The following is a 13,593-nucleotide window of genomic DNA, read 5'->3' on the forward strand; positions in this document are numbered from 1 at the left end:
GATAAAACCAACAGGCCTGTGCAGCATGTTAAGAATTAAATTGTTAATACGTTTGTAAACAGTGCATCCGTTTCCTTCATATTATGCAAGCGCATCTAAACACAAGAACGCCATTCTTTTCTTGAGATAACGGACAGTAGTGTGCCGCTTCCCAAGGTGGCTTTTTAAACTGAGCGTGTTTGACAAATAGTCACTGTTGTGTGGCAATTTATAACAGCGTGACACAAACCCGTCATTAATTAATAAATCAAAATCACAGATATTAGTCATGCTTAAACGTCCATCTGTTAGGGGGATAATTTTAAAAATTCTAAGGAGTGACCATCTGTTATTATCTGTGATGAACCAAAGAGGGGTCACAATGCCACAGAATGCGTTCAAGCACGCGTCACATGTTCAAAGCGACCAAATCCTGTGCTACACGGAGGCTCACTTGAGTTGTAGATAGAGTCCATCCTTGCCTCTGAGACATCTATATTCATATTTTCTGGTATTTTAAATGCTTAAGTGGATACTAGAGGTTGGATACAAAGATTAAATAAGATTTTGCCTCTGAAAATCTCATTAGCCTGGTGCCAAAGAGTTTCTAGGTGGTTGCCAGGGACGTTGCTATGCTGGTGCGTAACACTCCCCAACACAATGCATTTTGTTGTGTTGCGCGACTTATTTCAACTGTGTTGTGGTGATTTTATGTTCCAGCTTGTGTTCGATGTGTTGTGCTAATTTTGTTGTGTTGTGACTTGTTTCCATTGTGCTTTAGGTTGCTTCCCGGTAAAAAGAGTTTGTAAAAACATGATTTAATTGTCCATGAGTACAGCCAAAGAATAAATGAAAGACTCATGATTTTATTACAACCACTAGAGGTACAAACCTTACTGTAGCTAATGTATCATATATATGTATATGTATGTGTATGTATATACTGTATATACTGTATATGTATATATGCATGTAATAATATATGTATGTATATATGTGTGTGTGTGTATATATATATATATATATATATATATATATATATATATATATATATATATATATATATATATATATATAGACACTTGTATATATATTTAAGAAAAATATGTAATGTTTTTTAATGATATTTTAAACACATTCATATATAAATAGAAATGTATACATGTCAATATTTTCTAAATAAAAGCTGTGTGTGCTTGTATATGTACATAATAGAAATACACAGTACACATCCATATATTATGTAAACAAAACCTCCTGAAAACTTCTAAAACTTTGCACTAAGAAGCTAGCAATTAAATGATTCAGTCCTGTGGTAAGTCATTCCATTTTATACAGTGTTCCCATTAATGCTGTAGATAAAATATTATGCATCATAATAATGATTCAACTACTTATGGGGTGTTTGGCACAGAGCCCAGACTCAGTGTTTGATGGACAGGGCTGAAACGATAAGGTAATGGGAGGGGATGCTTATGCCATCAAAAAGTACGGCAGCGTTCTGTAGCAAAATCTGGTCTTTCATCCCTGTATATCACCTCCGTCCACAGCACAACCCCTCTGTGCTCCTTAAAACACCTACCGTCTTTGTACAGAGTGAAACGTGGAGATAGGATGCTAGTTTTGTCCTTCTAAAATATTGAAGCAAAATTGATTTCCGTTTTGCACGGTGTGTTTTCCACACATCATCTGTAGCTGTAAACGTTGTGGGGCTTTACAGATTATGACGTGACCTCCACGTGCAGCTCAAAGCGCAGGGCACATACAGTATCTCAGTATTTTCAATTGATTTTTTTCCCCTCTATAAGTCTTAGTCTTAGACTGGGTATCTTTGAAGAACAAAATTATCTGCTGAACCTAATGAAAGAAAGCACAGAACCTAATGGACTACAGTAAATAAACCTAAAACAAGCAACATTTCTAATTGAAATGTTTTAACTTAATGGAATAAAACTGCAGTAATAACAATTATTATTATTGAAATTAAATATTTTAGATAATATTTCATTTAATTTACCTCGATAGACTAAAATATATAAAAAAACAAAACTGATGAATAAGCTAGTTTCTAAAGCTATATATCTAATTTTTATTTAGTTTCACTAAAATGAACTCATAAATGGAGATAAAAGATAATAACATAGACATAAAAACAAAAAAATGAAGAAATTGAACCTGTATAATTCAAAATATACAATAAAAATGAATAATATCTTGATACTAAAAAAACAGCGCTCAGGTATTGACTGATTAGGTGCGTTTGCATGTGATCTTTAATCATTTGTTTCCCACATGGGCAATCGCACAGCACATGACTGTGAAACAAACAAACGCCTCGAGCGCCGACGAAGGAACAAAAGGCAGCGTGTAGCTGGAACATGTGATGCCGAAGCATATCACTACAGCCGTGCACGGCTTACGGCATGTGATTGACAGCGATTTCTTTCTTTTTAAGCGGAAGACAGTCATCAGCGACAACGTCAAAGCTATAAGTCTGTTGCTAGGCATAGTCGCTACGTACCGTACGGCATGCTGCTATACTTAGAAATGACATAATAAAGCAAAGAAGTGAAGTAACAGAGAAGCAAAATAAAGAGTCATTGACACAGTCTGGTTTTATTTACAGTCATTCTTTAAAAGTAACAGAAATAGAAAAGGCCTATCTATTCAAAACTCAGCACTGAACCCAATGAAAACAACCCGGGAAGCTGCTCAAAGCATCTACCGTGAGTGTCACTTGTTTTAGGATATCGTAATTTACCATTTAATTAACGAGAATGTTTCAGCTACTCTTACAATGCATCGTCAAATGAAAGCTACGTTTCTGATTTCGCCCCGGACCATGTCGAACACTCCACAACTAATTTCTAAATCCATATTTTTTATTTACAGTTTTGGTTAGAGCATTACCATGGTGACATCACATACACTCCTGGGTAGAAGCATCATGCAAGATTTCCTGAACTTGAAGGTATTCGTTTTCATTCAGGTTTCTTTCAGCTCATAATTACCGTATGATAGTCAGATTTGACATTAATACCGTCAAGTGTTGTTTTACATGTATTAATGCAGGGTAAATCTCACGTAAGCTTAGACTGCGCCTTGCAAATATATTGAGAGCAAGAACATGTTTTTTTTTTTTATTGTTTAATATGATAAAGTCTAATCAAGCACCATGTTGATTCAGGATGTATTTACAAATGTCTTGAAACTCACTTGCACAGCAGTCAGGCTGACGTAATCTGCTTATCTTTGAGAAGTTGAGGCAATCAAAAACCTTCAAGCAAGAGCAATTACAGAGGCAAATCTCTGGAAAACATGTCCAAGTCACATTTCACCCCCAAAAGTTAAGTAAATTAAATTAATTATTAAAAAAACAATGATACGATATTAGGACCATATACTTAAGGTGATCCATTATGATATATTTAAGATTAAAGGCTGGAATACACTACACGACTTCTGAACAGATTTTTTAAAACACTAGGCATCATACAGTTACAGACTCTGTAAATAGTGACAAATGAAAATACGCTGTGCATTATACGCTACATGACCGGGGATCATACACTACCAGACACTCACGCAGAAACACGCGCCTTGTTGCCAGGAGACGCATGACAAATGAAAACAAATGTGTTTCAAAAATCGGCGGAAAATATTAAACGTTTAATAACCTCCGACTGGATGGAATCAATGTCTGAAGCTAAAAAACCGGAGTTGACTGGCTCTGACTTTCCTCAACTAGCTTTAACTTGTTCAGACTGTAAGATCAGGGCCATAATCGGGTAGTGTATTCCAGGCTTAAGATATGTAAGATATTAATATTCAACACTTTTGTTAATGTCCTAAAATAAGCCTTTATATATATATATATATATATATATATATATATATATATATATATATATATATATATATATATATATAGTTTTAGAACCAATAATAAAATCAAAATCAATTCTTTTTTATTAATCCTTTTAAGACCTCATTAAGATCCTTTATTTCATCCTTAATTATATATATAAGAAAAAGAAATTAAATGATCAATATTCTTGATAGTCATTCTCATTATATCATATTATCATATTCCCATTTTAATATTATATTTAGCAGTAGAGTATAAGATTGTGATTTTTGTGCATTAAAGTATTTTAATAAATAATTTAAGATAAATTATATAATAAATAGCCACCCTTATTACTAAAAATAACAATAAAAATGCCTCAAAAGTATTATTTTTCAAAAGATATATATGTATTTGAAGATTTTGGGGATGAAATATAACCTCAAATAGGTTCTTGAAAGGTTCTGTGAGACATACCCATACAGCTTTCCATTTCTAAAGCCATCATTCTTATTAATTGCATTACCCAAACTAACATTTATCACTCCGTATTGAGTCGGATGCAGAAAGATTGCAGCAAAAGACTGCAGGGAATTATTTTCCAGTGAGGTCTGGAGTGTGGTGCGGCTAAAATATCTTTATTAATTATCAAAGCCACTTAGCTTTGCCAGTGCAGTTCACAAGGGGTTTGATTAAACACAGCTCAGTCGGACCCTCTGTTTATATACAGCCTTTCTGGATGAGAGCAGATTGCCATTTATTGGAATGTTAACAGGATGTCATTTCAGGCACTTTCTCTCAGGAAACTCCACACTAAAGCGCAGATATACGTCAACTCCACACAGTTACTAGAATCAGTTTTGAGGGAAAAGATAATATACAGTGGAGAAATACACATTTCATCATCCATTATCAGTCGAGGAAGGGGGAAGTGCGTTATTCGGCTGCGTTTGGCATGGTAGTTTGACCAAAATGAAGACATTTCATGCTTTCACGCATCATCCAAGGGCTACGATATGCACGGCATTTGAAAGTGCAGCATTTATAAACTTCATTCAGGAGGCAGGCTACAAAAGAAGCCGTAAATCAAGGGGAAAGACCTGAATAGCTTCAGCATTTTGCGCAATTCTGACCTCTCGCTTCAAAGTTGGGGAACAGATCATTTAGGGACTCCTGTCACTACACGAAACAAAGCGCTCTAACCCGATTAGACTCTTCCACACACCTCCTCACACATCACATCACTAGAAACACTGCGTCTCTATCCCTACCCCCCTCAATATGTACAGGAATATCGAAAAGAAAGGCCCACTTACACGGCATAATAAATTATTAGTCTACTACAAAAGAGTGAACACCTGCACACGTTAAAAAAAGGCTTAAAATAGAAAGAAGTTACAATTGGTTTTCTATCCGTTATCTTGTTAACAAGACTCAACACCGTCTTAAAAAACAACAATATTCACAAGTTACCTTTTGGAGCGACTGTTACCCCTTCCAAGGTTCGGGCTATGTCTAGCTGAAAGATATTAAATACGCAACAGATTTTGACACCTCATGCAAACAAATACGGTTGATCCCATGGCGACGTCGAACGGATAAAATCGTTTTTTTTTTTTTTCTCTTCAGGACTTTCGTTTCACTCCAAAAAATATGAATCTCTTAGCAGCTACCGATTTCTTTATTCGTTTTGTTTTGTTGGGTTTTTTTTTTCGTAACTGTTCTTGGCACTTTCAAGACAAGTACATCCAGGAGAAAGAAGAAAAAAACTACTTGGGTTGCGATTAAACACCGACGGCGATTCCAATGCTTGGAATGACCCTTTGTAAACACAACTGGAATAATGACTCCCCACTCCAGTCACCATTTGAAAGATTGTAGGACTAGATAACTAATATCATACTGACTAGTTAATGAACATTCTTTAAGTATGGGATGGTTTCCGTGAAAGCCAGTTGGAGACACTGACACTATATCCATTGCACGATTCCAAGTCTTTCTTATTGCAGATCGGTCCACTCAATCTGCTCCTCCATTTTTTGCACTGCTAATGGCCGCAATGTTGAGAGTCTGCCGAGGGTTTATCCACACGAGGGCTCTCTCGCGCCTGAACGCAGCGCTCTGGAGGAGGAAGGGCTGGGCGTAGACAAAGAAAATCCACTTGGAGTCTTTGAGGTTAAAGTGTCGGTTCTGTGTTCCTCCGACAGTTCGTAAGACACTATCATGTTAAGACATTTACGTAGAAAGACGAGTCCAAACATCAGTTCGTTGTTTTGATTGGCTGATAAGGCAGTTATCCTTTTACTTTGACCTGTGAGAGAAGAGAACAAGTGTTAAAGACCCATCTTGGCGGTGTAAACAAATAATAAATGACAGCGCATGCTTTTAAGACTGATTAAGCTCAGCTGGGTGAAACAAAGTGAGTATTTGCTTTCAAAATATTTGAACGCTTAACATAAAAAAAAAAACAAAGTAGCAAACCAAATGGCATTCCTATTAAGAAAAGACAGCACACGCAGAGGTGTCAAGCAACCGAGTCTTTTGAGAGACACCAGAGGCACTTTTAAGTGGACAGTTTGCAGTTAAAACTTAAGTTTTTCTAATAAGCCAAAGCAATTTGCAACTGAATTATTCAGATGTTAACTCTGGTTAAAATAGAGTCCTCTATCCACAATAATGCTCTCAGACATCAAAACAACTAATAAAAATCAATAAAAATTTGTGACCCTCGACCACAAAACCAATCATAAGGGTCAATATTCTGAATCCTTATACTTCATGTATGGTTGGTTAGGACAATTTTGGGCTGAGATACAACTATTTGAAAATCTGAGGGTGCAAAAAATCTAAAAATCACCTTTAAAGTTGTCCAAACGAAGTTCTTAGCAAACATACTTCCTACGGTAGGAAATTGATAAGACTGGAGATGATTACTTGTGGGTATTGTGATGTTTTGGGTATGTGACTCTCATTCTGACGGCACCCATTCACTGCAGAAGACCCATTTTGGTGAGCAAATGACATAATGCTAAAACTTTATCTCAATCGGCTACATCTTGATAAATTTTCATCAAAGCAAAACATTTCACAAAAAGAAGTTGTTTTAAAATGATAATGCACTAGATATTTAAGGATAATTCTGAGAAAACCTTTAGAATACAATTTTTTTTGGAGATAACGACTAATGTGATACTTTGCAATTCAACTGTTTTTCACTGGTTAGCACTCAAATATGCCAAGTGCCTTTATTTATTTATCTCCACTGTCAAAATCTGTATAGCTTGTACATACTTGTATAGTTGTTTGTTATGTATAGATTATTTCTTAATTTATCTGTAACTTTTATATTTTTATATTTTATATTTTACTTTACTGTTCACCTAGAGTCCAAGAGAAACGCAATTTCAATTCTCCGCATGTATGTACTGTACGTGTGGTAGAACTGACAGACTTGACTTGACATTTTTAAGTCTCTAAATACTTTTTAGGCTGCTCTAGGCCCACGTGTGGGATTTTTGAATTATGTAAAAGGGCTTCTGAGTGAGATCTATTCATTTCATTTCAGTTTTCTCATATCGTCTTGCCCTTCCAACTAATTATTAGCTGTGACCTTTTCCACTTTTCATTATTCTATTTTTCTCCACACTGAATCTCAAAACGCACTAAACAACACGCACAAGCATGCTTTCACAGAAACACGTGGAGAAAAACCTCCTCCCCGAAATATCAAAATATGCCATCTGCTTATGGATGGACCCGCCATTCATAGCACTCCAATGCATTATGGAAAAGTGAGAGTCTGACATTTACAAAGGCAAGAGACTCATGACGTGACAGAATGATTTAGTCAGCCGGCCATGTAATAAATACAAAACACTGGCTGACAGTGAATATTCAGTGCATCTTCAACAAGACACTTTCTCTGAATAAGACCAGGGGAGCAGCCGTGGGTACAGACAGGGGGCGGCTCTTTAAGAGAGTAATTCATTCTCTCTGTAGTCTTTCTCTGGATTCTGTGTAATCCTCATTAATCCCAATTTTACAGCATCTGTTCCCACAAGACGAGGATGGAGTTGCATAAAGCATTGTTACTTGTCACTGATCTAAAGCCCATGTAATTGCACCTTTCTGCTGTCTGCATTGGTGGCAGATAATGGAAATATGTACACATATTCAGTTTCCATAAAACTCTCACACAGCTTTCGACACTGACGGTAATAAGAAATGTTTCCTGAGCGGCCAATCAGCATTTTGGAATGATTTCTGAAGCATCGCAAACTCCTAAAATGAAAGGTGCTTCACGATGCCGTAGAAGAACCTTTTTGTGATGAAAGAAAGTTGTTCAGATTTTAAAAAGGTGAGAAAGAGAAGCTTTGACTGAATGGTCGTAATAGTTCTTTATGGCATTGCTGTGAAGAACCTTTTAAGCACCTTTAAGGTGTGTGATACCGAAGACTGGAGTAATGATGCTAAAAATACAGCTTTGCATTACAGGAATACAATCAAAATAAAAAAATGTATTTTAAATTGTAATATTTCACAGTTAAAAAATGCAGCCTTGGAAAGAGACTTGCAAAGGTATATTAAAAAATATTAAAATATACTACTATGTGCTGTATACTAAGTTACCCTGAATTATTTCTTAACACGGGATATATTGGTGGGAATTCTCTAGGGACAGACTATTTGTCTGTATTATTGGTAAATCAACACAGTCGCTCGCTATTTGAATCCATATGGGGTATCCTTTCTGATCCCATTTCACTGGCAGGATTCCAGTCAGCTTTTTTTTTTTTCTCTGTGTGTCTGGACTGTGGCGCTGGGCAGCTCAGCTGTGTCCTTCCTTCCCTGGAGGATGGGGGGGAATGTTCCTGCTGATATTTTGCCGTTGGTGTCAGGCGTGTGCCAGGACTGGTGACAGGCACATTTGGACCCCCGCCATATGTTTTCACATCAGTTGAGTTGATCTGACCCACAGGCTAAAAATGACTTTGAATGATACCACAGGGTAAAATACAGCTGTAGCTGCCTATTTTTATGTGCATATGCATATATGTATACATGTATATATATATATATATATATATATATATATATATATATATATATATATATATATGCACATGTATGCACATGTATATAAAAATACATACACTGGTCAGCTATCCTTGTAGGGACTCTCCATAAGTGTAATGGTTTTTCTATTTTTCAAACCGTATTTTCTATCGCCCTACACCAAGCCTGCACCTACACCTACCTCACAGAAAACTACAGGCATTTTTACATTTTCAAAAAACTAATTTGGTATGATTTATAAGCTTATTCCCCCATAGGGACCTTAATTCAGGTCCCCTTGGTATCACAAGTCCCCATGAGTTAGTGTACATTCAGGTTTATGTCCCCGACAGCAAAGAAAAACAAGGTCACACACATCCTTGCTGAATAAAAGTATTCATGTATTAAAAAAACTGACCCTTTCTAAAAAAGGGTAACAAAATACAAAAAAAAACTATTTTGAATGAACACTTTATAAATTTTTATTTATCGAAGAATAACTGTTTTCAACATTGGAGTAATGATGCTGAAAATTCAGGTTTAATTCACAGGAATAAAGAATTTTAAAGTATACTGTTATTTTAAATGCAATAATATTTCACCAAATATTTTTTTCTCTCTTTTTAATCAAACAGACATAGCCTTGATGAAAATAAGAAACTTCTTTAAAAACACTTTCTTACTGAAGTATATACGTACATACCACTTACTATTCATTCATATAGGTCACATTACACAAGTTATAAGAAGTTCTGAGATTACATTCAACGTTAAATACGCCTTTTATTTTTGTTTTAATATTTCAATTTTGGCAATTTTATCGTGTACTTTCATAACTTTTTTTTTTTTCATTTCTTTTTTATTCTTGGTTAGTTTAGTACGTCGATTCAAGCTAAATGAAAAAGAAAAAATGTGTCTTTGGCAGCTAGCTGAAATAAAATAAGTTAAAGGTTTTTTTTTCAGTTAACATTTAAAAAAGTAAGAAAAACTGAAATAACCCTGAATAAAAATGAAGTGTCACCTTAAATCCCCAAAACTCCCTTATCTTCCTTTGGTTGGACGAACAGACACACACTCTCGTCATTGGTTGTTGCTAGGCTGACTGGTTTAACATTTTAATGTCACCTATATTTACACTTTTAGGTATGAATGGCATAGTTATAGCTATCTATCTGCAATAACTGCATTTTTCAGTGAATGGGCAGCAGATTAGAATATCAGACGATTCTGATTCTGCATTTTATTGCACATTGATTGATTTTCAGAGACTCCTGTATAGCAGTTTGGTCTTCCATCAAAGAGCTGTCTCCATATAGATCACGGGCCTAAGCTTTGATAGCATTGCCATCTCACCTCCTGGCATAATGGAGTGCATTGTGGACATAAAGGCTGACTCTATAGAACACAATCACCAATAGATCAGTGTCAATAAGCCAAATCCTCTTAAATCTCCCAGCGATCACCCAGTCGCACCTCTGAGCATTCAACTACTTCCTCATAAACATTTAAGCTTCCAGCAGAGACTAAGCAAACAGATCACCTCTCCTAATATTGACCTAAGCTATTATCCCAGCCAGACTGACAATGATAATATTTCTTGGAGATGTTCCGCTAGAGATACTCCTCAGGGTTTTGTTTTGCTCCAGGTCTGTCACGGACCAGCTCTCATAAAACTGCTCCGCAGTGTGTCCGGTATGTCCAACAGAGAGTCTTCTACGCCCAGATACAAACACAATGACTCGCTTTACAACAGCACCAGAGCTGCAGAAAGAGCTTATCATTTCCCTATCAGTTGTTTGTGTTACATAACTGTAAATCTTTGGAATTTAAATGACTTTCGTTCATTTAGATAAGAAATAAAAGCGCAATTTATACATTGGACAAATAAAGAATAATAAAAAAGCATAAATTTGAACATTACTACAACAATTTCATTGTTTTATTTAAAATACTGTCCTTGCTACACATTACATGAACTTATTAATATGATAACCTTAAATTATGCATAATTTCATGCAAGTAACCTTAAACCAAAACCTAATCCTAACCGTAAGTACATGTAGTTAATTAATATTACTTAATACTTAAATGCATAATTTCACTGTAACAAGGACACCTTAAAATATCCATGAATAAATAAATAAAGACATACATATATATTTCAGAATGATATAAATATATAAAATATTCTGATTATTATAGGTTGTTATTTAAAGTCATAATATCAAGTCATTAATATATTTAATTACAAAATACAATAGAATTTATTAAATGTAACTGATACATAATTACAACTACTATATAAATACAAATTCTAATAATTACATATAAATATTCTGATAATTGTTATACATACAAAGTCATCATTTTATTAACAAATTTAAATAAAAATAAATATAAAACATTATATTTCAAATATAAATTATTATTATTATTATTATAAATACTCAGATAATTGTTATAACTTAAGTCATTTAATTAATAAATAAAAGTCCATACATTTATCTGATAAATAAATAAAGTTATTAAAATTATTTAATAATTTATAAACATGTTAGATTCAGCTTACTAAGAAAACATAAATGGCCTTGCCAAGATTTTCACTCATGAGCAATTGTAGAGAGCTGATGGGAAAAAACAGCTTGAATAAAACACAGTGCACCATGAAAATGTACCCTGAAGCACTAGTATATAACAAAACACGGCTATAACTGTATAAGAAACCATTTTCTACTATAAATTAGGTTTGCTCTGATTTAAAACCATTCATGTTTGTGATACTTACATGTACATTGGTTGTAGTTGCAAATGTGACGTCTTCTGTGGCCCTTGGTAACCGTACGAATCAAACCCTCCTATAAAGTCAACTACAGAAATAAGACAGGGAGAGAAAGATGGGAGGAAAAAAAGAGATGAATTATTGTACTGAATGATGTCGCTCATTCAAACTTTTGAGTTTTTGATGAAGTATCCCATGCATGTGTCAGGGTAATAATCATAAGCAGTGGCTAATCAGCGGCCGGACCCTCTCTCAGACTGATATCTGTGGAGGCCGGTTTGTGGCACGCTGCCCGATGGATTATCAGATAGACTAACATAAAGCAAAGTGACAGGATTAGCCCCGGACCCCTCTGTGAGGGCCCACCAGCTGTTTCAGGCCCTGGAAGCCCCGAGTATCTGGGCTTTCCACAAAGACGCAAAGGTAATAAAGTGTGCGATAAAGATCCAGGCTTTGGCAATCAGAGGCTGTTTCCTAGACCAGCGAACACAGGAGATAAGCTGAGGAATTAGCAGAGAGCTTCTCTCGTGCATCCCAAACAGAAGGAGAACGGAAGACTGGAACCATTATCATTCTGATGATAGAATTTAGGGGGCATATACCTACAAATCCCCTAATCTATGTTGGTCTTATTGTGGAGTTAGACCTTTGTCCTGATCTGTGTTATCTGGGGACCCGCAGAGGTCAGTCTGAACGCTTGTGCCAGCAGTTTAAACTCAGAGCGCTCACGTTCAGCAGGAATTCCCCTCTAAACATACACTGATATGTGACATATCATGTCATTATTTTGCATATTACTTACAGCCTTTAAATTCATTGGCAGCCTTTAGAATATTTGAACAATTTAATAACAATTCGATTTAAAAATTAAAAAGACAACAAAAGAAATAGTACTAGTACTATAGTAATAATATTGTGACACATCAACTCATATATTATATTGATTGCTGAAAGTTTTGTCATTGAACAGTTCATAATGGGTTCAAATATACCTTTAGAACTAACATTTGAGGATGGACCATGCACTCTTTTTTTCTTTTCAAAAGAATACTGGAGTATGTTTTATAATATTTTTTTTTAAATATGTTACTTGGTATTTCTTTGTAAGACATTTACTAGCAAGAGAAAAAACATTTAATATCACTTAATAAATATAAAAATCGCCTAATAATACTGCTAATTAATTGATTTAACTCTTTGCTCATAATGCATTACATTATTAGTATAGTGAATATGATTATATAATGATTATGAAAATGAATGTAGACTACACATAGTTTGGGGACAGTAAGATTTGTTTTTTATGCTAACTTTCGTGCAAACTAAGGGTGCTTGTATTAAATGATTAAAGAAATATGTGAAATATTATATTACAACTTAAAATAACAGTTTTCCATTTTAATATAATTTAAAAAGTAATTTATTTCTGTAATGGCAAAGCTGAGTTTTCAGCATCATTACTCCAGTCTCCAGTGTCACAAGATCCTTCAGAAATCACTCTAATATGCTGATTTGTTGTTTAATTTCGTCTTATTAGCATTGCTGAAAGCAGTTGTTCTTTGATAAATAGAAAGTTTAAAAAAATTACGAAAAATTATGAATACATTAACTGTCACATCTGATCAATTTAACGGATACTTGCCGAATAAGTCTTACATTTAAAATCTTACTGACCCCAAACTTTGAGGACACGTACACACAAAACATTTAAAACAGAAAACACTGATCGTTGAGTTACGCCGCACTTCAAAACATTCCCATGCTAATGTCCTTTACATAAATATGTCTGCAGGGGGTAAATGTTAAAATAGATTGCCTGAGGGCAGACATGTGCTCTTAAATGGCTCTGAAAACATTTCATCTTTGCAGTGAAACAAATATCTTAAGTTGTTTCACTGCAGAAATTCTTCCTGCCAAGATAATGGGAAATGCT

At 34.9% G+C, this 13,593-nt stretch overlaps 1 protein-coding gene across 2 annotated transcripts in view; it reads right to left on the reverse strand.

Moving 5' to 3' along the window:
* Positions 1-2,576: 2,576 nt before the first annotated feature.
* The window catches only part of nkain2 (sodium/potassium transporting ATPase interacting 2), a 131,621-nt gene continuing 120,604 nt past the window's right edge, over positions 2,577-13,593 (reverse strand). Inside the window, exons 6-7 of one of the 2 annotated variants that reach the window (XM_043220489.1) lie at positions 11,667-11,748; positions 2,577-6,137 (exon numbers count right to left, since the gene is read on the reverse strand). In XM_043220489.1, coding sequence (XP_043076424.1) covers positions 6,128-6,137; positions 11,667-11,748 — 92 coding nt within the window. In that variant the 3' untranslated portion in view covers positions 2,577-6,127. Of the gene's footprint in view, positions 6,138-11,349; positions 11,506-11,666; positions 11,749-13,593 lie in introns of those variants that run through there. The other variant, XM_043220490.1, reaches the window with a different exon arrangement.

Source organism: Puntigrus tetrazona, chromosome 20 (assembly GCF_018831695.1).
Source record: "Puntigrus tetrazona isolate hp1 chromosome 20, ASM1883169v1, whole genome shotgun sequence".
Lineage (NCBI taxonomy): Eukaryota > Metazoa > Chordata > Actinopteri > Cypriniformes > Cyprinidae > Puntigrus > Puntigrus tetrazona.